Here is a 25,216-nt window from a genome sequence, read left to right on the forward strand (position 1 = left end):
TTTAGACTTGCCTTGAGTTCTGTATTTGGGCATCCCATTTTCTGGTCTTTTCTTCAGGAATGCTTGGAAATCCTTTATTCAGTCGATTTGTGCTGTTGAATCTGAGATGGATGACAAGGACTTCTCTGGATCTTCAGTAGCTGTGATGGCAGCCCCTGCAGAAAGGCGCCATCCCCAGGCTGCCTGTCCCTGGGGCTGCTCCCCAGGAGTATATCGGGGGCCTTGAGCCGGGAAGCCTTGGCATCCCCAAAGGTCTTGGGTTTTAGGGTCCCAGGCCATCTCCATCAAGGTCTAAAGGGGGTTGGCTCTCATGATGGGGAGGGGGGGATCCCTGGACTTGAGCAACCCGCCTCTTGCCTCTCCTCTAGGGGGCCTTCAGCCACGCTACCCCTCTGGGTGACAGTTGTTTGGCAGTTGGGGGATGACCAGCCCTTTCTCTATTGGAATTGGAGAATGTTGCCTTCTTCAGGACTCTGTCGAGGGCAGTTGATCAGTCATTGTGGATGAGGAAGGTGGGCTTCTTCAAGACATTTTCTCCCATCAATAATAGCTCCAAACTTTGGGCTACCATGAATGAATGACTAGATTCCTGATTCTTCTGTAGATAATACTATGTAACCTGTCGTGTGGGTCTATATAACACGATATGGAAAATATATTGGTATTAATAAGTCATATAGACTACATACATATATAAGGGTATGCGTATGTGTGAGATTAAGAGTGAGAAAGAAAACAACCAAAGAGTAGCCCAGTGGTTTGAACATGGAGGACTGGCTTCCTGGTAGTGCCAGTGACAGAAATAATAGAGTCGCTAGGATGGGCGATGGCGAGTTGGGCTCCAGGTCTTGGGAATTTGATGAGTTTGGTTCAACAGATGGAGATGGCAGTTCAAGGGGTGATACTGAAGGTCGGATGAAGGCAGATGGTTGATGGAACCATCTGCCAAGTGTCTGTCGAAGTTGTGGAAATGAACCAGCTCATCAAGGGAGAGAAAGGGTCTCAAGAAAGAGGGGGGCAGGCCAGGACCTTAGAACAGATGGACTTTGTGTTGGCATTAGAGAGGCAGGAGAAGAACTGGAGACTAGTGACCCCCAAACCAGAGGCAGAGTGGAGTGAGCCACATTAAAAGTTAAGAAGTCAAGGAAGATTTAGGCTGAAATTTTTCAATTTGGTAATTAATGGAGTGACCCCTAATAGCTCAGTAAATTGTGTTAGAGTGCCTACCGAATGCCAAGCAGTGTTAACAACTCAGAACCCCATAGGCAAGAATAAGAAAGGTCCTCTTGGGGCAGTTAGTTTGCTCAATAGATAGAGAACCAGACCTGGTGTCTGGAGGTCCTGGGTTCAAATGTGGTCTCAGTCAGATACGTCCTAGCTGTGTGACCCTGAGCAAGTCACTTAACCCCTATTGCCTACCCCTTACCATTCTTCTTGCTTGGAACTGAGACACAGTATTGATTCTAAGATGGAATATAAGAGGGTGGTTGTTGTTTGTTGTTAAGAAATTAAAGAAAGATCCTGCCTTTAGAACGTTTGAGTTCTCTCTGGGCAAAGCCAGATTTGACAAAGTAGACGATGAGGGAAGAGACCGTTTTTAGTGGTGAAAGGGAGGGGAGACATGGGACTGGAGCTTGATAAGATCTTGGGGTCAAAGCTTCAAGGATTTGCTTCTTTGTTTGGCTTTGTTTTTAACTCTGGAGCATATTTCTAGGTAGATAAGAAGGGCTCAGTGGACAGGGAAGGATTAAAGACTTAAGAAGAGATGGGAATGATTCATGGAAGAAGGAGGGAACAAGGGCAAACAAAAGTAGAGGAATTCTCTGTGGCACGGCCAGGGGGTGCTTCATCCCGATCCAGGAGGAGAGGTAGAAGAATGGCATGAAAACGCTGGAAAACATTTAAAGAGTGGAGGAGGGGAAACTGAGGCTGGACAAGGTAGAAATTGAGAGAGGAAAAGACCTGGAAAAGGAGAAAAGGAATTAGGAAGAATGGGATGGAAAGATTTCTGAGAGTGGCCGGGCAGACCCAGATGAAGGATCCATGGCTTCACAACCCTTCCTTCAGTTTTGCTCAACAGCCTGGAAAGAGGAGCAGAGAAATCCCAGCAAAACATGGAGGGGGCGGGGTCTAGCTTCCATTCTTTGGCCAAGAGTGTCCTTATGTTGGCAGAGACTAGGGTCAAGCCCATACTGTTGTTTGCCACCATAATGGTTTACTTAGTGATTTCAGTGAAACAGAGTGCAAGGGAACAATTGGGAGAGATCAGAGAGGTGTGGAAAGTCAAAGGAAAGTATTGGAGTCAAGTTGTTTCTGGTTTTCTTGGAATGGGCCAATCCAGCGTTAGGACAAAGGCCAGTGGGTGACTCTAGTGAGGGAGGAGATACAGATGACTGGAAATGATAATATTGAAGAACTGTGAATCAGATCTCAAAAGGGTCTTTAATAAGAGCTAGAATCTATAGAACCCTTGAAAGTTTGCAAAGAGCTTTACAGATATTATTTCATTTTATTTTCACAATGACTGGAAAGTGGGGCTATTATTATTATCCCCATTTTACAGATGAGGAAACAAATTGATGGAGAAAATATTAATAATGCAAATTTAATTTTAAAAGTGTGTCCCAAGTACATTCCTTTTTCTGCCTACTCTATATTCCCTCCAACTGCATTGACTAATATGGATAGCAATGTGGAGAACCTGGTCCTGGGTTCAAATATGGCCTCAGATGCTTCCCAGGTGTGTTACCTTAACCCTCATTGCCTAACCCTTATTGCTCTTCTACCTTGGAAACAATACACAGTGTTGATTCTAAGAGAGAAGATAAGAGTTTAAGAAAAAAAACTGCTGCTATAAATATTTTGGAATATAGTAGGACTTTCTTCTTATCAGTGGCTTCCATGGGTATTTTAATCACTAGTTACATAATTTCAAATTGCTTTCCAAATGGTTATGCCATGTCACAGCTCCACCAACAATGTATCCGTGTGCCTATCATCCTTCAACTTCGAATGTTGCCATTTTTTGTCAACTTTGCCAATTTGCTGGATAGGAGGTAAAATCTCACTTTGGGGTTGTTTTGATTTACATTTTCTCATTAGTAATTATTTGGAGCATTTTTCATATGGTTGTGAAAAAGTTACAGTTCTGCTTTTGAGAACTGTTTGTTCATTTCCTTTGCCACTTATCTCTAGGAATAATCTGATCAAACTTAAAAAAAAAATATTCTACTCTTTAAAAAGAACAATAACAAACCCATTTTGTGTTCACGTAATTAACATATTTTATTGGGGGAAAAAGTGGTGAGAAGAGTGGCATTTGGTTTTCATTTTTGCCAATGTAAATTGCAAATTGTTTTTTTACCATCGGTGCAAATGTCAGCACAGTTGTTCCAAGCTAAACCATGAGATTGAAAAAGTCACTCAACACTGAATATTTCATCACTTCTTGTTTTTTGTTGCCAAGCGTTCACATAAAAGAAAGCCTCTTTTGATGCTGACATGGAAAATTAAAAGTAAAGTATGAAGTCCAGCCATTTGTAAAACGAAATTACAATTCTGGCGGATGAGACTTTAACTGAGGCTTCACATCGGCAGATGACGCTTCAGTTCACAGGTGTAGTAGCCTCAGGAAGATCGTTGTACCCATGTAAAAGAATGAGAATGAAAAGGGCAAATGTTCGACTATTCTCAAAATGGTTTGGACCTCCCTGAAGCCCCCAGACCACACTGTGAGAAACAAACGCAGCTGTGTAGCACCAAAAAGAGCAGAGTGATGGGGCTCTGTGAATTGCCATTTATTCTTGGGCACCTGCCCTATGTTAAATTTAGCATTGGGTTGGGTTCATCAACCTGCTTTCTAGGTGGGCAACCTAACCTGGGGGGATACAGACAAAGACGAATATGTGTTCCATGTCTTTAAGGAGTTCCCATTCCAATGGAGGAGACAAATGAGATCATAGCTTTCAGAACACTTTGGTCTTAAAAAAAGAACCCTCACCTGCCATCTTAGAATCAACACTGTGTATTGGCTCCAAGGCAGAAGAGTGGTAAGGGCTGGGCAGTGGGGGTCAAGTGACTTGCCCAGGGTCACACAACTGGGAAGTGTCTGAGGCAAGATTTGAACCTAGGATCTCCCGTCTCTAGGACTGGCTCTCAATTCACTGAGCTACCCAGCTGCCCCCTATTGTACATTATTGTTGTTACTGGATGCAACCATCTCCTGGTTCTGCTCACTTCTCTTTGCATCACTTCATGAAATCTTCCCAAGGTTTTTGGTGATCATCTTATTTGTCATTTCTTATGGCAGAGTAGTATTCCAGTACAATCATATACTGCAACTTGTCCAGCCATTCTTGAATCGGTGACATCCCTTTGGTTTCCAATTCTTTGCCACCACAGAAAGAGCAGCCATAAATATTTTTGTACAACTAGGTCCCTTTCCCCCTATCCTATCTCTGATCTTTTCAGGCTACAGACCTAGTAGTGGTGTATTGCTGGGTATGCCTAGATTTATGACCTTTTGGACATAGTTCCAAATTGTTCTCCAGAATGGTTATATCAGTTCACTGCTCCACCAACAGGATATTAATGTCCCAATTTTCCCACAACCCCTCCTTTTTGTTGTATTAGCCAGTTTGATGGGTATAAATGAAGTGGTACTTCAGGGTTATTTTAATTTGCATTTCTCCAAGTCATAGTGATTTAGAGCATTTTTTCATATGACTACAAATAGCTTTAATTTCTTTATCTGAGAATTTCCTGTTCCTATCTTCTTGCCATTAATCAATTGAGGAATGACTTGTATTTTTATACATTTTGACTCAGTTCTTTATATATTTGAGAAATGAAGCCCATGTCAGAGACACATCCTAAAAAAATTTTTTTCCTGCTTTTTTGTTTCCTTCTAATCTCGGTTGCATTGATTTTGTTTGTGTAAAACCTTTTTAATTTAATGTAGTCAAAGTTATCTGTTTTACAGATTGTAATGTTCTTTGTCTTATTTGGTCATAAATTCTTCCCTTTTCCATACATCTAACAAGTAAACTATTTTGTGCTCTCCTAATTTGTTTATGGTATCCCCCTTTAATTCTAAATCCATTGTGACATTTCCTTGGTATATGGCCTGAGATGTTGGCTTGTGCCTAAGTTCTGGCATGTTGCTTTCCAGTTTTCCCAAACAGTGAGTTGTTTGTTCTGCTAAAAGCTTAGATCTTTGGGTTTGCCAAACAGCAGGTGACTGGTCTTTTACTAGTACATGTTAAGTGCCTAATCAGGTCCAATGATCCACCGCTCTATTTCTTAGCCAATACCAGGTTGTTTTGATGGTTGCCAGTTATAAGAAGAGTTTGAACTCCAGACAGTTAGGCCACCTTCCTTTATGGTTCCCCCCACCACCACCTTCATTCATTTCCTTGATTTTCTTAACTTTTTCTGTCTTTGAGATGAATTTTGTTATTGTTTTTTCTAGCTCTATGAAATAATTTTTGGGTGATTTGACTCATATGGCACCTAATAGGTAAATTAATTTAGGTAGAATTGCCATTTTAGGGGGCAGCTGGGTAGCTCAGTGGATTGAGAGTCAGGCCTAGAGATAGGAGGTCCTGGGTTCAAGTGTGACCTCAGCACCCCCTTTTGGAGGGGTGGCATTCATTGGTTGGATTGGAGTTAGCATCAAGGCACTGGCAAGGCAAAGACAAGATTAAAAACCTTCCCTGGAGGACCAATCACCCGCCTGGGAAGAGGGAGGGAGAAAATCTGAATTTTAAGATGTCAAAAAATTGTTTCTACATGAAACTGAAAAAGTTAACAAAAGGAAAAAAAATGTGGGGGACCTTTCCTGCCCGTAAGAAGCTTCTCTTCTCCAGCAGGGGAGGAGCGGCAGACGTACAAGCTCCCAGGGTCCTGGGTTCTAGCTGGAAGCTCATCTCATCTACCCTCCCCATTTTACAGAGGGGGAACTCAGGGAGGACAGAGTGAAGGGGTCTGCCCAGGGTGGTAGATTCCCTTCGACGCCAAGCCCCGTCTTTCTGCTCCTGTTTCCCAGGGGTCCCGGGAGGTCCCGGGAGGTCCCGGGGTCCAATCTTCCTAGCAGGGTGACCCTGGGCAAGCCCCTGAGCCCCCAAGCCCAGCCTGGCCACCCGTCCGTCTTGCTCTGGCTGCTTCTAAGCCGCCCTCTTGGCTCCCCCACGCTTCCGCCTTGGATCCGAGCTTCAGAATTGATTCTAACAGGCTTCACGAAAACAACTTTCTTCCTTTTTAAAGCAGATTCTCAAATGAGAAATGAGAAAACAAACACTCGGCTTCCTAGCCCAGACGCTCAGGATCTGCGCTTATGTTCTTAAAGCCTAAATCCTGGGGGTTAAGCCTCTGGGCTGCCAGTTTCCTTAAGTGTTTGGCAGAGCCGGGGGGGGGGGGGGGGGCGAGGAGAGGACTCTGTACCCCAGGGGTGCACCCCAGCCTGTCGCGGGGGGCGAGGAGAGGACTCTGTACCCCAGGGGTGCACCCCAGCCTGTCACGGGGGGCGCTCTGTTGTCCAGGCTCCGATGGCACGGATTTCAGCTGGCGGGGCTGGACGGGCGCCAGGCAGGTAGGGAGAGCTCTGGGCTCTCGAGCGTGGGGTGCAGGGGAGCAGCAGAAAGGGGGTTCATTTGGGGCCGCACCTGGGCACTTCGGGCAGGGAGGAGAGCTTGAGCGGAGAACACACCCACAAGAGGCCCCAATCCCTGTCTTCCTGCCCATTATCTTGTCTTCACTTACCTCTCTCTCTCTCCCCAAGCAGGAAGCTGTCTCTGATCCCTTTTCAGCCTTATCTCTCAGTCCGCCAACCAGCACCTTCCCTGGGGTTGTTCCTGTTCAGCCTTATCTCTCAGTCCGCCAACCAGCACCTTCCCTGGGGTTGTTCCTGCTTGGGACTCCCTTCGGGGTTTTCTTAGCGAAGATTCTGGAGCGCGCTGCCATTTCCTTCTCCAGCTCGTTTTACAGATGGGGACGCCGAGGCCAACAGGGTGACGGGACTTGCCTGGGGTCCCACCACTAGGAAGAGGGGGAGGCTGGACTCGAACTCATGACCACGCGTCTTCCTGATGCCGCAGCCCCTCCCCGCAAGTGAGCGGATGTCCCGCGTTCACATTTCCTTCCAGCCCGGATCCTGTTAGACCGCGAAAACCTGTGATGGAACCTTCTCTGCGGGTGGCTTCCCGGCGAGAACAGGAGAGGGCGAAGGTGGGGACGGGATTGGACGCCGCCAGCCCGGACCGCCTGGGCTCTTTCAAAGACAAAAAGAGCTCCGTGTAGAGACGGTGCCTGGCCGCGGTCTTCGCCATTTGGGGTTCAGGCCTTCTCCCCCCTCCGCCCCCCCCCCCCGACAGCAGGGATGACGAGAGGAATCCGGACGTTCTCTAAGAGCTTCCCTGGCGAAGCTGGCCAGGCGAGCCCCCTCCTGCACGTGAGCGTCTCCGGACCCTGCGTCGAAGGCGGCCTTTGGCTTCCCTCAAGCGGTTGCCTTTTTGGACAGCCAGACAGGAAGCCGAGGAGGGTTCCGGTTCCGTGACAAGACCCTGGAGGAAAGAGCCGACCGCTGCCGGGCCCTGCCGAGAGCTCTCCCGGGTCGGAGGCGCCCGGAGCCGGGCCCTGCCGAGAGCTCTCCCGGGTCGGAGGCGCCCGGAGCCGGGCCCGGAGGGCCCCAAGACTGGCCGGGCCCGCACCCCGGGGCAGCCGGCTTCTCGGGGTTCTTCTCCTCTCCAGAAGAGCTCGTTGCCAGATCCTTTGTTTTCCTCCCATCCCTGGGGACAGCCAGGCCTTCTCTCAGCTTGTGCGGCCGGCCTGTTTGCCGGGCTTCTCTGGGCTCTGCTTTCACCCAAAGAGAAGATCTTCCTAAAGAGAAATTCCAACGTGGCGAGCACTGCCGTGAGGAGAGCCCTGGGCCAGCCCGGCTCCTCCCGAAGGACCCGCCCTGCCGCTCCCCCTCCCCAGGCATCAGGGACAACATCCAGGGAGGAGAAGAGAAGGGACGTCCCTGTCCTGCTGCTTTGCTCCGCAGCCCTCCCCTCCCCCTCCTCTGGGGGGGTGTCTCCTGCCCCCCCATTCTCCTCTCCAGCCTGCGTTTCCCTGGCGACGCCCCTTCCAGCCCCCCCTCGCTCTTTTCTTGGCCCCGTTCCTTCGGCCCGAGTGGGCCCCAGGTGTTGGGTCCAAGGCAGAAGGGCCGCAAGACTGGCCCAGGAGTCCAGGCCTCCCGTGTCCATCCCCTCCTTCTGCTTCCTTCCCCCCTTGCAGGCGCTGCGGCTCCCCGGCACACGGCAGGCCCTTCGGGGCTCGTGGACGTGCGTGGGGAGTCCGTGGCTGCGGCCCAAGTTTGCTCGCTGGGGCGGCCGAAGGCAGGTTTCTTGACCGCCTCGTGCCTCGGTTTCCTCCCGGGTAAAGCCGAGAGACACGGGTCAGGCCCGGCCCTCACACGGCTTGGGGGGAGGGAGGGGGCCGGGCCGGGGCGGCCGGCCGCTGGGAATCTGCCTCCGGACCCTTTTGGTCGGGCAGCCGGGGGGGGGGGGGGATTCTTGGAGGGCCGGAAGGGTCTCCTCTGCTCCACACTCCCAGGCCCAGGGCGGTCCTGGGGGCGGCCTCCTGCGCTTGCCCAGAATCTCAGAGGCAGGACCTGAACTCGGGTCTTTCCAAGCCCACAGCTGCTGCTCCAACGTGGGCACAACGATAGCGGGGGGGGGGGGGGGGGGGAGGGCGCCCATCGGCACACACGTCGGGGTCCCCCCGGACCCCAGAGGGGCAGGACGGCCTTTCAGAGCCCCTCGAGTAGGAGCCTGGCTTTGGGGAGAGCCCAGAGCTGACGCTGTCCATCTTCTGACCCCGCAGACCTCTGGCTCCGGCGGCCTCCTGGGGTGCAGGATGGGAAGGAGCCCAAGACGGACGTAATCCACTTAGAGACCATCTGGCCTGGGGAACAGCCCGAGGAGGCGGGTAAGGCCCGAGGCTGGGGGAGGGGAGGGACACAGGCCGAGCCCCCCCGCCCCGCGTTCGGCCCGGGTGCCAGGCTCTCTGTGGGGGGGCTCGGCGCGTGCCAGAGCGGGCGAGGGAGGGGCCCCGGCTCCCACCACGAGCTCCGGCCCCCAGAGCTTTGTCTCGGGGCTCCCCGTCCCACAGCGGCGGATCAGGATGGCAGCCGGACCGCGTGCTAGGGGTGGGGGTGGGGGTGGGGGTGGGCAGAGGCCCGTCCATTCAGGATCATTTTTTCAAAGAAAACCCCAAAATGTCATCCTTAGCTTCCGCCTTAGCATCAGTGCTGTGGGATGGTGCCGAGGCAACAGAGTGGTCTGGGCTGGGGGCTACGCAACGTGGCCATCCCTGAGTTGGGGAGTGTCTAAGGCTGCACCGGAACCCAGGACCTCCGGCTTTGGGGCCTGGGCGTCCCAGCTCTGTGTGTGTGTGCATGTGTGACACATGAATGACTGTGAGTATGTGACACGAATGAGTGTGTGTGCGTGTGTGACACATGAATGACTGTGTGTGACACACGGATGACTGAATGTGACACATGAATGTGTGTACATGAGTGTGACACACAAATGAGTGTGTGTGACACATGAATGACTGTTTGACACGAATGAGTGTGTACACGAGTGTGACACAAATGAGTGCGTGTGTGACACATGGATGACTGAATGTGTGACACATGAATGTGTACATGAGTGTGACACATGAATGACTGTGTGACCCGAATGAGTGTGTGCACATGAGTGTGAGACACAAATGAGTGAGTGTGTGACACACGGATGACTGAATGTGACACATGAATGTGTGTACATGAGTGTGACACAAATGAGTGTGTGACCCGAATGAGTGTATGCACATGAGTGTGAAACACAAATGAGTGAGTGTGTGACACGGATGACTGAATGTGACACATGAATGTGTGTACGAGTGTGACACAAATGAGTGTGTGTGACACATGAATGACTGTGTGTATGTGACACGAATGAGTGTGTGCATGAGTGTGACACAAATGAGTGTGTGTGCGTGACACATGAATGACTGTGTGTGACACATGGATGTGTGTATATGTGTGACAAATGAGTGTGTGTACATGAGTGACACAAATGAGTGACACATGAATGACTGACACACGAATGTGTGTGTACATGAGTGTGACACGGATGACTGTGACACAAATGTGTACATGAGTGACACACAAATGAGTGTGTGACACAAATGACAATGTGTGACACACGAATGTGTGTGTACATGAGTGTGACACACAAATGAGTGTGCGTGTGTGACACGAATGACTATGTGTGTGACACATGGATGACTGAGTGTGTGTGACACACGGGTGACTGTGTGTGTGTGTGACACACGAATGAGTGTGAGGGCCGGGCGGTGGTCACGGGGTCTCGTCCCATGGGCGCCCGCACTCTTTGGCAGGGTCACCTCCAAGCTGGTGGAACCAGTTCTTCCTCCCTCGGCCCCGGAGGCAGCCCGTCCTCTGAGGCGAGGGTGCGTGCCCAGGGCCACCCCCAGTCGTCCTCCTTCCCGAGCCCGGGAGGCAGCCCGCCCCGCTGCCCTTGGCTGGCTCCTTCTTCCTTTGTGTCGCCAGGCCGGGCCTGGCTGGATCTCTTGCTCGCTCCCTCCCTCTCCTCCTCGGCTCTCGTTCATGGCGTCCGTGGCCCCCGGGCCCCCGTTTCCTCCCATCTAAAACGAGCTCATGGCGACCAGTCTCGCGGCTCCAGGCCGTCCTCCCACCTTGTGGAGCTCGCAGGCCCCGGGGGCTCGCCTTTTCCCGCTCCCCAATGGGGCACGGCTGTTATTGGGGGGTCAGGAAAGGCCTGGGCCGAGGGGCGAGTCCCGAGCTGCGCTCTGAAGGAGGCCACCGACCGAGAAGCTCCCTGCTGCCTCGGCTTCCTCTGGGGCCCGGCTGAAATGCCCCCCCCCCCCCCCCCCGCCCGTGTTCGTGCCGGAGCTTGTGGGCCGGCCTGGGCTGGGCTTTCTCCAGGGCTCCAGGGCCCAGTACGATGCCTGGGCGGGCAGGTTGGTGTCAGCAAACGCATTCAAGATGGCGGCCTGGGACGACCCAGTCAGCCAGCTGGAAGGTGGAGGGTGGGAAGGGCAGCGCTGGGTAATGAGCCCCCAAGAGGCAGGCCGGAAAGGGCCTTGAAGGCCGCGAGAGGCCCATTACCCCGGAGGCTGTCCTGCTTCGGCCTCCGTTCCCCGGGGCTCCCCTCACTCCTTCCGGTCAGTAGAGGCTCGCTCTGTCCCGAGACCCTCCTTTCCGAGGCGGGCTGGGCACGTGCATGCTGGGCTTCTCTATGTCCCAATCAAACTTCTCACAGAGGCCGAAGCTCAGACTGACCCCCCCCCCCCCCCCCCCCGCCTGGGAAACAGCCCTGTTTTCTGTGTCCCGCCAGGCCCTCGGACACGTCGCGGAAGGACACAGGATGCTCGTCTCTGCCGCGAATCGCACCTCCCCGCCCCAGGCAGAGGCCGGGCAGCCCGCCGTGGATCCCAGCTGCGCCGTCCTCCTGCTCCTCCTCGCCAAAGCGCTGCTGAACGTCGCCGTGATGCTCCTGCGCAGGAAGGGCGCCCCCCCGCGCTTCCTGGAGTGCTTCTGCGTGTCGGTGGCCTGCGCCGACCTGCTGCTCCTGGCCGGCCTCTCGGCCGTCGCCCACCTCCAGGACTTTGCGCTCTGGGGCACCAGGGTCACCAGACACCACGTCTGCCTGCTCCCTCAGGTCCTGTCCTTCACGTACGGCCTCCTGCCCGGGCCCGTTTTCCTTCTGGCCGGGCTCGACCACTACCTGCACGTGGCTGCCACGTCCAAGGCGTCGCCCTGGTGTCAGCACGCCTTCTACTTCCTGTCGGTCCTCTTGCTGTGGGCCGCCGTCCTGGCCTACGTGCTGGGCGACCCGGCCGTGTACGGGGGCCCGAGCCCGGGGGGCCTCCCCTCCCCGCAGTGCCCGCTCTACGTCGGCGCCCAGAGCCGCTGGCTCTCCGTGCTCCTGCTGGCCGCGCTACTGCTGGCTCTGGGGGCCTGCGGCTCCGAGGTCCTGGCGCTGGTCCGGCACGTCCGCCTCACGTCCCTCGGGAAGGAGCCCGCCCTGTACTTCCCGCAGGCCCCCGACGGGCCCGGGCCGGGCGGCGCGAGGAAGCGGCTCCTGGCCAGGCTGCTCATCGCCTTCCTGGGCACATGGCTCCCCTTCGTGGGCCTCCAGGCGGCCGTGCTGGCCCTGCGCGTGCGGATCCCGGCCTACGTGGAGGTGAACGTCCCCTGGCTCTACTTCGTCAACAGCTTCCTCGTGGCCGTCGCCTACTGGTGCCGGCGTCCCGCGCCGAAGGGGGCGGAAAGCGCGTGCCACGCCGACCCCTTCGTCAGCTGGGAATTCTGCTTTGCCCCGCCGGCGCTCGATGGGCCGCAGCCGCCCGGAAAGGCCGCCGCCGTGATCGTCTGTTAGCGTGCGGCCGCGCTGGGCGACGGAAGCCCGGCTCACGCGGCTGGGCGACCATCTTGGTGAAAGGAGCCCCGAGGAACGCCCGGGACGACCGTCCGAGGAGGCGCTAGAAACCGCTTCCGGGGACGGCCCCCGAGCAGAAGTCTGGGAGCGGCATCCTGGGAAGGCAGCAGATTTTGGCCCCCCGACGAGAAACAGCCCTTCAGTGTGTTTAAGGTCGCGCCGCCTCCGTCTTAGTCCGGTTTTGTACTTCAGAGGCATGCGTCGCCGAGTTCAAAAGCGGAAGTCGTTGGGTCAGACTGACCGGCCGACGCCCATGCTACCCCGACCCACGTCCGTCTGTCCGTCGACGAGAGATCCGGCCACCACTTGGCAGGTATACGGTCTGCGTTAAACGTTTTTAAAAAGAATTTTAAAATCATGTCTTCGTATGGTGGTGGGGAGGTGGGGGGCCACGACCGTTATCGGTAGTAGTAAAACACAAGCCGTATTTTGAGGGGCCGCGTGGCCAACTTCAAAGTCAGGGAGACTCCGGTTCAAGACGCTGCTCTGACGTACTAGCCGTGTACCTGAACGCTGAAGACGTTTCACTCGTCCGTCCGTGTCCCTAAGAAGCCCGGGCTAAATTACGGGCGCAGAGATTACAACGTAGGGGTTTGACTGAAAAACGAGGCTTCCAAAGTCTGTGGTCGCCGATTAAAAAGGATACAGCTGACGTTTAAACGGACTTTTAAAGCTTTTATTTACACGGGTGGAAAGAGTGCAAGGAGAGAAACGTAAGGGGAGAGCGGCAGAAATGTCCAGCCTTCACACGCAGCCAGAGGGCCTCCTCCGGGCCCCAAGACAAAGTCCAAAGGAGAAGACCCAGGAGCCGCCCTCTTAGAAGCAGCCCCGGAGCCAAGGTCCTAGTCCAAAGCCACCTCCAACAGGCAAGTCGCCAGCCGAAGCTCCACACTGAAGATTCAAGTCGAAGACCCCCTGGACAGGAAGTTCAGGACCTTTTATAGTCCTTTTCCCACATCCCTTCCTGTCCCTTCCTCTCTTCACAGGGACCAATCAGAGCTTCCAAACGGCTTAGCACTGCCGGGGTGGGGGTGGGGGCGGGCGGTGGCAGTGTCTGTGGGATCCACCTCTCATCCTCTGAGGGTGTAAACTCTTACCAAAGGATTCACAAGTTTCTGGAGTTGTCACCCATTTTAGTAAGCGATTTGCAAACTGACTGACTTAGTGTTAAGTAGGGGTGTTTAAAGTTTATTGTTGATTAACTTAAAAATAGGCAAAGAGAACAAAGAATTCCCTTTCACACAGGGGGCAGCTAGGTGACTCAGGGACTAAAGAGCCTGGCCTAAAGTCTGGAGGTCCTGGGTTCAAATGTGGCCTCAGACATGTACCAGCTGGATGACCTTGGGCTTAACGACTCCCATTTTCTAGCTCTTAGCACTTTCCTGCTTTAGAACTAATACACAACACTGACAACAACACAGAAGGGATGGGTTTTAGAAAAAGGCCTCAGTTCAGGGTTCCGGTCTCACCTTCCTTGGATGTAATGCCAATTACCTTACAGATCCAAAGGCACACAGACAGAGTTCCTGTTTTTAAAAAGGATAGGATTTGAGAGAAACACCGACATCATTTTAACTTCAAAAAGTCTCCCAGTTTAAGGGTGTGTCTTGCTCGATTACAGAGGAATTTCTTGAGATAGGAAACGTCTCCAGAGAGCATTTTTCACAGCTAATCTAATTTCTCATTTCCTTACATTTTGCTACATATATTACTACATGGAAAAGTTCCTATTGTGATAAAATAATACTGAACTGGGAAAACATGAAATACCATTCCAGGCAGAAGTACAGACTGTTGTGCCACCACCCGGTGGCTTCTCTCCCGCTCTGAAGACAGGGCGGGAAGGAGGGCAGAAGGCAGCCTCCCTGGGTCCGGCTCTCCATGGCTGCTGATCTGGTCTCCTGGAGACAAAGGAGAACATTCGGGGGAAAGCAGAAGCTGCACCCCCCCCCCCCTGCAGGGCAGTCCTTGGGACAAAAGCAACAGGGCACCGAAGGCCCCATCCCTGCCCTCCGGGGTGGGGGGGGGGACACAGTGCTGGGAGGCGGGAGAAGCCAGGGGAGACTGTGGGATGCAACAGCTTGGTCTGAAATCTGTGAGGGGGAGAGGAGGAAAGGCCAGTTTGGGGACCAGCCGGAATGAATCTTCATCTAGTAACACGCACCGAGAAGCTATTTGAATTGTTTCACGGGGGCCCGTATCACGTGAAACCCTGGAAGCCCAGCACTGCGATACGGTGCCACCAAAGGACCAGCCTCCCTTCCTCCCAGGATGGCATGGTCCTGGCCCCCAGGCCCCAGGCCCCAGTACATCCTTTGTAGCCCACGACGGTCGGGCATTTACCAATACAGTTGGGAGCAGAGGTGCCGGGCCGGGCATCGTGGGAGGGAGTGGAAGGCCTGGAGCATCACGCTAAGGCTCCGGGCCCAGGGCGGCAAACACAGTAACTGTCCTTGTGCCGCTGGTTCCTGCTGCGTTAAACCGCACACGGAAAGCCTCAGGAAAGAGCCCGGGCAGCCCAAGATAACTGTATTTCAGAGTAGTGCTGAGTCACCCTCCCCGCCCCAGCCCCTTTTTGTCTTTATTTCCTTGTTGGGCCTTAAGCAGTCACACTATGGAACGGACCAGTGGACAATAGGTGAGGTCAACCTTGTGTGTGGTTTTTACTTTTTTATTTTTTACTTGTGTGTGGTTCTTTGTAAAGACAAAAGGAATCTCCCCATCATGGATAAATACAAGAAATCTGACACACTAGCCAAATGGAAAGAAGCGTTTATTTCTGAAGCAATGAACTTACAACTCGTCTATAATATATTATTGTAATATAAACAATATAAATAAATGATTTTGTAGGCCCACTAAATCTCTACCCAAACCCACGTGAGGAAAAATGTTACAATAATGTTCTATATGAAAATGTGCAGGTACCAAAAGGTGCAATTACAAGCAAGTTTAAGCAGCAGAGTATAAGGTGCTTCAATTCAATAGTTGTGTTGCCACCAACAGACATATGAATGCTAAATTTTTACTTCACTTTTGCTACAATCCACAACAAATATGAAACTCTAAAGTTCATTCACATGCTACTTGTTAATATGAAAGTGCTTTTCTCCTTTTCTTTAAAAAAATACATCAAATGGACATAATCTGCTTTACATAGATCACGGTGTGCTCTGATACTGTAAAATTATTTTAACTTCATTTTCAGGTTATACATTGTAAAAGTTGAGCTATAGACACTAATCTAATTATCCTATGCAATGCTAAATCTATTTCATTTCCTGGTAAAGAATATTCCAATACAATACATGGTAAAGAATACATCTACATATAATTTTAACATTTGCTTTTTTGCAAATATATTAAAATGTCTTGTTTTAATAGATAATTTTACACCTCATGATGCTTTGCTCATCCTTGGTGGATCACGTAGCCTACTATGAGGCTTTTATACTATTAAGTATCCTGTTTTAAAACAAGGGGAGGGACAATAGCTCAGAATGTGCTTGAAACTTCCACGATAATAGCTTTAAATGGAGTTGTAAAATGTGTCGAATGAGGCAATATACTGTTTGAAGCTCAAAACGTTTGGCACTACCATCTGTGTTTCCTCCCTTTACATCGAATGCCATGATAACAAACTTCACTTTACAAAAGAGGATAATTTTTAATTTTTTTGCTTTTAAGAAAATGGATCAAGCATTTGTGCAAGTTGAAAATCTAATCTAACCTTGATTCATATATGCTGCAAATTGGACATTTAAAAACCCTATGCAGGGTCATTGTAACTCAGCAGACTTCCAAAAAGCCCCAAATTATCTCATTCAGTATGTTGTGATGCACCATTTAGTATAAAATATTATACCAAAACAATCCATAAATGTATATATAAATCGAAGCTTTTAAAGATAATTTCTTATTCACACCAAGTAAGGGTTAAAAAGCAAAAGGCTCCCCCATTAAACTTAGGCTTATTTCTTCTACTTTAAATAAATTTAGTTTACATTTTAGTCTAATACAAATGTTGATAGATTTAGCCTTCTCCAGAGAGAGAGGTGGACCAGAGAGAATGAGAAGCCCTGGAGTTTGTCAAGCCAATTTTGGTAGCTGACACTCCTGTTTTCCTGAAGGGACCTTTATGGGATAATGGGGGGAAAAAATCAGGTATTTTAAAACAACTTTCAATGTTCCAATACAGCTTCATCCATTTCATATTTTATATCTTGACTCAAATACAATAAAACAACCTGTCAAAAGCCTTTGAGATTCTTTTTTAGGTTTGTTAAAGTTACTTGTGTCGATACCAAGAATGAAGCACACTTAATTATTTTTAAAATTACAAGTGATAAAAAGCTTTCATGCCAAAATGATAATTCTGCCTAAGTACGGAATCTTTTCGTTAAATTCTATTTCTCTAACTCAAGCCCCTTGGTTCTGTCACCTCATATAGACTGTTATAACACTTGAGAATGGTCAAATACTCTAATAGTGACCTCAAAATGAGTTCAGTCCTATCTACCAGCCACACACTGACCCCTGGAGAATGCCTACCTGGTGGTCAGAGTGCCCCAAGTTTCCCTCCTGGCATCACTTCTTTTAATTTTCTCCTTATGCAGGTGCAGACAACCTCCCTCTGCTGGATCCTTGGGAATGCCCATCACATGCTCAGTAAAGCAGTTTCCATAGTTTCCCTCTTATGGGGAGTCCACAAGACTATTTTGAGATGCTAAATACATACAGGGAAACTGCAACTAAGATACAACAAACAAATATACTTGCATTGCTGCTTAATACTTTTTAGGATAGAGATGGCCAGGAAGATGGCAGAGCAAAAGGTTGCAGGAAGTCAAGGCTTCTCACAACACCCCTCAGTATAAATTCAAAAGAAAAACTTTAGAGAATCTCAAAATTAAAGCACATCAAAAAGATAATGATGAAATGGAAGAAATGTATGTACAGAAGCAAACAACTTAAAAATATCCCTATATGCTCAAATCGATCATTGACACATTTAAATATTTAATGCAGGAGTTAAAATTGGCAAGAAAATTAGTAGAAGGACCCAATACCATGTGGGAGATTTGAATCACATGATGCCCCAAACAAAAAACCTCCGGCAGAAATAATGGAAAGACTCACCAAAACTGAGACCACAATAAAGCCTGAAAATACCAACTCATGGAAGAAAAAGGCCAAAAAGAAACAACAATAATGGAGTGGAAACAGGAAAAAAAGAATTCAGAAAAAGTGTTACCAGCACAAGACTTAACAAAATTCATCTGGCAGATGAAAGGTCAGAAACAGCAACAGAAAAGAAGCTAAATATCACCCAACTGAGAACATGCCATTGTCTTTCCTTTTCATCTCCACACAGTTCTTAAACTTCTCTAACTTCAAGGCTATCTGGCAACCACAGACTTCTTATACTCCTTGAACCCTCTGAGCAAGTATAAATTATCAGCTGCCATGATAACATATTTGTGGCAATGTCTGCATTATTCAGCTCAAAGTACATATGGCATTTGAGAAAATGACCTCAGGAACTTGTCTGTAAATGTTTGGGTGAATCTTTGTTAGCATGGAGAATAACAACTTTGGAGTGTAAGTCATGTCTGATACAAAATATGGATACCAGAAAAACCCTCCCACCTACCTACCAACCATTAAAAAACGTTGATAACAGGATTTACAAAATATGCCACTGTAAAGACCCATACCCAGTCTAAAAAGATCTCTATTCATTAATGTTACCAGCATGAACAGATTTAAGGAAATTATTTGGCTACAATTTAGAATGCCTAAAAATATTTTTTTAAAAAAGGGAAAAGATCATTTTTTAAAAATGTTGATCAACAATTAAAACAAGTGGACACTACACTTAAACTGCAACATTCTTCTTCCAGATGCAAACATGAAAACTGGAGTAAATTTGACACATTTTAGTAAAAGCCATGATATTTTTAATTTCATTTGATTTAAAAATCTGATAAAAATCTATGGATTCAATATGTATAAAGCAGTTTTTGAGCCAATAAGCCATTTTAACTATATATATCTTATAAATCATCTTAAACAGGAGATCATTATGAACCTCACTAAACTGCATTTTTATGAGTGTCTGTGTGTGTATATACACATATTTAGAAGCAACATAGTTTATATGGTATCCATATAATGCTATGCAGTTAAACTCATTTTACCTTTATTTTTAAAACTTAAATGTTTCTAGTCTGCTGCTTTTTAACATTTTAAACTCCCCAGCACAGCCACTTAAAGCTTGATTTATACAAACAGCATACTTTTCTCTGGAAAAATAACAGCTATACCTTTTTTAAAAGGTATTCCAAAAAAGCCAAGATGTTAGTAAGGGAAAGTATTATTCTGAAGCAAAATCCCTTTTTGATGTCTCCATTTTTTTCATGGCTCCTCCTGCCTCCCACTCCTATTAAATGTCTTCTAGAACATGTTTAAGGAATAATCAGTGGAGGCAATTAAACACATTAATTTTGCAAAATCAACCTTCACCTGCAAGTAGAGATTTGTGAGATTTTGTAATGTTTAACTGCCTCCACTGATTTGCACAAAATTTGCATTAAGGAGTGGAAGGATGTGTATTTCTCAAAAGCTCAGAAAAGACAAAACAAGAATTCACAAATCTGTTTCTCCAGTGTAAGATGACACTTACTGAAAACCACACAAGAACCATAATGAAAAACTTTTTAAACACAAAATAGTACAACTAAGACCAGTTTTACTGCAAAGTGCCTCAAAACTGCAACTCATATGGGCAGCTGCTCCCTGGGAAGAAAACAGAGCTAATTTTAGCAACAAGAATCCTATTCCCTGGGGGGTGGAATCAAATGGAATGAAAGACTTTTCTTATAGACTGGGCCTCTCTTAGCAGTCTGGTTAAACTCTAAAGGCCTAAATACTATGTCTTTACCAATTAAAAAAAAAACCATCTTTAGGGGGCAGCTGGGTAGCTCAGCAGATTGAGAGCCAGGCCTAAAGACAGGAGGTCCTGGGTTCAAATCTGGACTCAGACACTTCCCAGCTGTGTGACCCTGGGCAAGTCACTTGACCCCCATTGCCTAGCCCTTACCACTCTTCTGCCTTGGAACCAATACACAATATTGATTCCAAGACGGAAGGTAAGGGTTATTTAAGAAAAAAATCCCAAAAATATCTTTATGAAGAGGTACTCAAAAGCAGGCACTTACCAAATACTTAAATCACTAAATGTTGCAGGTCTGACTATGCATTTCCTAAATTGAGTAAGTTCTTTGAAAAATCAAGAGAATTTGTTTATCAAAATACTGGGAGCATTTGGGTCATTTTAGCTTATTACTTCACAGATACAGTCACAACTCAGCATCAAAAATCTCATTCTAGAACCTGAAACAATGCCTCTTTGTGTGAGATCACTTAAAACTAAATTTTCAAGCTTTGGCAGATTCAAAATTGCAAAAATTAATCTCTGGATTTCAGAACACTTCTACTGCAAAATCAGTCATTTCCCCCAATAAATGTTCGGTCAATGACTCTTAGTAAAATTAAATTAGAAATCTTCCCTTTGCCTTCATTCAGTTCTGACTCAAGCTACACTGAGACCTGGAAGTGACTGGGTCCCTTGGAGGGCAGGTGTAGATGTTGCTCAGAAACCAGCCTAAGTGTGCAGAGGCTTGGACCACAGTGATAGAGGTGCCTAATGGAGGCTGCATCCCCGACACACTTCGAGGGTCCTCACCAGTGATGGAGAAGAGGGAGGACGAGTGTCCAGGAGGGCTCTGGGACCCCATCCAACATTAAGTCTAGCATTCTGGGTGTTGTACTCTAGTTTTCTAATCTAAAGGGGTTTTGCCCCTAACTTTCTCTAGGACCCAAGTACATAAAGGGTGTATAAGAAACAAGAGGGAGCAGTTTGCTTAAGTGGAAATGTCTACCCTTTGCCCAGAGTTCACTGGGGGCTTCCTGTCACATCCGACAGTCTCAAGTTCCTTTTACAAAATCATTTCTTTAGGGGTGTTTTGTAAGAAATAAAATTCCGGAATGTGAAATGTGAGTGAGAAGCTGCCAGCCCTTTCCAGGAGCTCACTGACAGGTGGGCTTTCTTCTCCCCATTTAACAACCCTTCCGTGAAAAGAGCCCGCCTAGGGCTTACGTCTCTGGCCCCTCCCTCTTAAGCAGCAGAGAGTGACGAGTCCATCCATCTTGTCATGTCAGGAGCTGCCTGACATTCTCGGAAGATGTGGCCAGCTTTCTACACTGGGGCAGTCCTGAGCTGGTCTGTGGCAAGGCAGGCATCTGATCAGTTCTTCCCCCATACTTTTCCCTTTGGCACTATTAGATTTTTACTATATTTGACCACATGCAAAAGAGTACAGCACTAGGACACTGTACCTGTGGAATAGGAGGCAATGATGATGTCAGAGAATCGATGTATCAAAAACCATTCAAGTGCGTCCTTGCCACAACCCTTTCCAAGCTGCGCTACTGTTTCAGTCTCCAGGAGAAGCTGAAAATAAACTCGGGAACAACACCCTTTGCATTTGAGGCAGGTGGGACACAAGCACTGCACAGTGCAGAGACCTGATACGTGTCCCCTTGTTCTTTGTGATGTGAACATCACTAACTCCTCTGCCCCCAGTATCAGCCATGCCTGAGGGCAAGCACCATCCCATGGTGGCAGGTTGGTGGCCAAAAAACCTTTCCACCTTGTGCTGTCCTACACACCTGCATAGACACATCTTAAATGGAAATTTAATTCATTTTATAGAGGAAACCAGTATTTAAACAAATTATTTCTTCTTCCTTAAGAACAATTCCTAGCTGTAAATTAAGCAAAAGTTCACATTACTTTTTAGGGGAGAGGTGAGTGCAAGGAATTGAAAGAAATATTTGTCCTTGAGGAACCCACCTGTACCATTAAAAATCCAGAGACAGGTAGTACTCTGAGATAGTAGAAAATTACTTATCTACAGAACCAATTCAAAATTAGATTGCTACAATCATTTAATGAGATGAAAGAAGGCAAAAATATCTTTTGTGTTTTCTATATATGATGTAGATCTGAAGCTATGGAAGTTAAAATGGCTAAATCATTCAGGAAGAAAGTATTTGTTGAAAGCAAATGAGTCAATTCTCAATGAAATTTGTTTTAAAAGGCATGTGGTTTTATGTTGAAGTTTTTGGTTTTGTTTTGTGAGAAAAGGGAAATCTGTAAGGAGTTAAGTAGGTAATGGGTTTTTTATGCTCCAGTATACCTGAAACAAAGGGCTCAGTGAGGCCTCTGGATAACACTTGTTGATGGTTACTGAAGAAAACACTGTAGAATTATCAAAGCCACTAGACATCTTCAACTCCCCTGTAATTTCAACATGGATCAGCAATGTGTCCTCCAAGAGCCATCTTTCACTGTTCCAAGGCTAAAGACCATCCAGCTGATGCCTAAACCATCTCAAACAGGAACAGAGGACAATAAGCTATGGTAGAAGTAGTCAGCCTCCTTTTAGTGTTTGAGTCGGGTTTTTTCTGACCCCTATCACACCTGCTTCACTTCTCCCCACTCTTCTATGCACTCAGGTAATCTACTGGATGGGGAGGGAGTGAGGGAAGGGGAATGGAGCAGCACTTCAAAGCCAAATATACAACTTTCTACAGACTCCAGATTTTTGGGTTTCTGCTCCTACCACTAAGCATAAATGAGATTATCTAAGTGTTTCCCTTCAAATGTTCACTAACTAAAGGTTTGATAAGACAAAACAGGTGTGTCCATCTATTATAAACTACTGTAAGCCTAGAAGGCAAGCCCTTCTATCCTTAGATAAAGATAACTATCAGTAAGAATTTTTTTCTAAAACGTGACAACATAAAAGAATCAACAAATCATTCATTTGAACAAGAATGTCTAAAAGACTTAAAAAATTATCTTCTGTATTTTTGTATAAAAATAACCTTCTCTAAGGTACATAAAGCCAAAAGATAAATATCTGTGATATCTTTAGTCTTATGCTAGTTTAAAGTAATCTTTCTGAAAAGAGCAATGGAACCAACTGAAACCTATGGATTCATTCTCTCTAGTCCACTAAAATATGCTGGATACCTGCATGTGCTCCTTCAAATGAGCCATATGATTAGTCATAGGCAATGGGGATGGGCTGTCTGTTTCCTTACAATGAGGGAGAATAAGAAAATCAACCAATGGTACTTTTCCCCTGAAAATCAGATGATCAAAATTTTAAAATCTTCCATTATTTTAAAATTTTTGTGATGCTCAGAAAGAGGTGCATGTGTCTGTGTGTGTGTCCATCCCTTATTTCCTATAAATTCTAGCTATTTGTTATTATAAAACTGAATTTGCATTACTGTCTGTAACGCTGTAGCATCCTAACTTTCTAAATCTGGGGACATGTGAATTTTTAAAATACATTTTATTCCTGTGGCACTCAAGAGTAGTTCATTGCACTCCAATGAAAAGCTGGGGACATACAGGCTACTATCTGGTACCTGGCAAATATTTGGTCAACTACTAAAGAAGGCTTAAGTTCCATTCTTCCCAGGACCAACAGGGTGCTCTGCTAAAAACATCCCCAAAGCAATGAGAACCCTCAGCCACACTGGTCCCTGCCTGCCTGCCTGGCAGAGCTTGTGCACCAGTTCATAAAGCTTAAGAATGTTACACCTTCATCAGGGCACAGAGAAATGCCTAAAGCCCAGGGTTCTCTAGGTGTGAGGTGTTGTTCCAATGGGGTATCAACAGCTCTATTTTTTACAGAACAGAATGGGAAACTTCCATTTTCTACTATGCATAAAATGTAAAAAAATTCTATACAGTTTTTCTATTATTTAACTAATATAATTGTCTTGAAGTTGGTGGCTTTCTTTTTTTCTGAGCAATTTAAAGCACATTCTACATGCTATCTCTCCTGTGCTTTCAAAGCATCTCTTTAGTTGAGGGCAAGTATCTTAGCTTCATTTTGTTTAGATAACACTAGGGAGAAATGACTCTTCTCATTCAGAGTATGTCAGTGGTGGAGTCAAGAAGAGAAATCAAGTCTCCTGACTTCCATTACAATGTTCTATCCCTGTTAGACAATAATCCTCTGGAAAATAAAATGTCCTTCTCAAAGACATGTTCAGCAAGTCTGGAAAACTCAGAATGAATGTTCTATTACACCATTTTTTAATACTTCTATTGTCTCTGTAGTCAAGTTCTTCTGTAAACGGAAACTTTCCTTTGAGGCAAAGCTTCCAAGTCAGGTACAAGAGAAGCAAGTAGGAAGGAAATTTGAAGAGGACTTACTTCAATCATGATATTACTTTAAAAGGATTCATTCTAATGACAAACATCCATGTGTCTTCCCCAACATATTCTATACTGTAGAAGAGTGTCTGTGTGGACTCCTTTTCTTTGCTCCATTCTCAGTGGGATCTGCACTTCAGCAAGCTATAAGGTTTTTTCAGGAATGTTGCCTTATTGGAAGCTTTGGTGGGTTCCTGTACCTGGAGGAAAGGGTATGAATGCTGAGAAAGGGATTTTAATCAGCTTTGCCAAACACTGCAGTAACAGTAACCTGCTAAGCAAATTAGCTTATGACTATAAATCTGAGAAAAGTAAAACTATCATCTCAAAAACCTCACATTCCTATTAGGATTCTTTCAGTGAATTGATCCGTGCACAGATTTTCAAGGCAGGGCCCAATTTGATATTCATTGCACTCATAAGGTGGTCCTCTTTTAATAAGAGAAGTGCTTGTCCATCAATCTCCTGTGCTCTGAATTCATCTGCAATGTCTTGACAACCTGTAATTAAGAGCAGAAGCATCACGTTAGAAGTATTAAGTGGATCAGATGTAACATTTCACTCTTTAACAAAGATTTCAATCTTGCTAGGTTCCCTTCCGTAGGTAACTGCTGGAAAACTAATGAAATCTACATACAGCACTCCTGGAGAATTCATTTAAATTCCAGGTGCTTAAAATAACTTTTAAACTCGGTGCACGTCAGCCTCGTTCTACAATACAGCATAATTCTGTTAGCTTAACAGCTCAGTTACTGGAGTTCAGAAGCAAGGCAGAAAGCAAGCAGGGTAGAACATTGACTTTTAGTACTCTGCATCTTCCTAAAGCATTCCACAAGATGTTAGTCATAATGAATGAACTTATTTTGGATAATGGCCCTTTCCCGTAGGAAGAGAAAACTAAAATACCAACACATCTCTCACCACTTCCTTCCAAAGCCAGAGTTTTCTGGTCATTATCCCTTAGCTTGCCACATGCCCAGTGACAGTAATTACGGCTACAGATTTCATCTTTTCCTCCAGACCAGTAAGGGCCTACCTAACTACTGGCATCATTTGACATGCACACAGCCCTTCAAAGCAGCTGGGACAGCTGGTCCCAGAGTTTAGTTTACAAATTTGGTGATCAGTCTAAGCATCAGCAGTAACTGCTGGATGACCCTGATTCAGACTGAACAGTCATAGTCACTTCTAGAATCTCTCATATGCAGCAAGTTTTAACCAAATAATTAATTCCTGGTATTTAGACACAAAGTCCTCCTAGCCTTGATAAACCCCCAGGATCATTGCATTCCACACGGCAGGGCAATTATGAAATTCTACCATCATTAATTGTGCTATTAGGGTTGAAGATATGAACTAACTGTGTACTTAACTGCTCTTAAATTCTAGCCCCCCTTACAAG

The 25,216-nt window shown here is 47.2% G+C and overlaps 2 protein-coding genes across 4 annotated transcripts in view; one reads left to right on the forward strand and one right to left on the reverse strand.

Moving 5' to 3' along the window:
- Positions 1–8,741: 8,741 nt before the first annotated feature.
- Positions 8,742–15,817, forward strand: GPR160 (G protein-coupled receptor 160). Its single transcript, XM_056807091.1, has 2 exons — positions 8,742–8,967; positions 11,409–15,817. Exon 2 carries the CDS (start codon positions 11,439–11,441, stop codon positions 12,450–12,452), a length of 1,014 nt encoding a protein of 337 aa, XP_056663069.1. The 5' UTR covers positions 8,742–8,967; positions 11,409–11,438; the 3' UTR covers positions 12,453–15,817.
- The window catches only part of PHC3 (polyhomeotic homolog 3), a 63,607-nt gene continuing 53,659 nt past the window's right edge, over positions 15,269–25,216 (reverse strand). Inside the window, exons 15-16 of one of the 3 annotated variants that reach the window (XM_007502237.2) lie at positions 24,153–24,314; positions 15,269–24,014 (exon numbers count right to left, since the gene is read on the reverse strand). In XM_007502237.2, coding sequence (XP_007502299.1) covers positions 24,160–24,314 — 155 coding nt within the window. In that variant the 3' untranslated portion in view covers positions 15,269–24,014; positions 24,153–24,159. Of the gene's footprint in view, positions 24,315–25,216 lie in introns of all 3 variants that reach the window. The other 2 variants (XM_003341874.3, XR_008913904.1) reach the window with 2 other exon arrangements.

This window comes from Monodelphis domestica, chromosome 8, assembly GCF_027887165.1.
Source record: "Monodelphis domestica isolate mMonDom1 chromosome 8, mMonDom1.pri, whole genome shotgun sequence".
Classification (NCBI taxonomy): Eukaryota; Metazoa; Chordata; class Mammalia; order Didelphimorphia; family Didelphidae; genus Monodelphis; species Monodelphis domestica.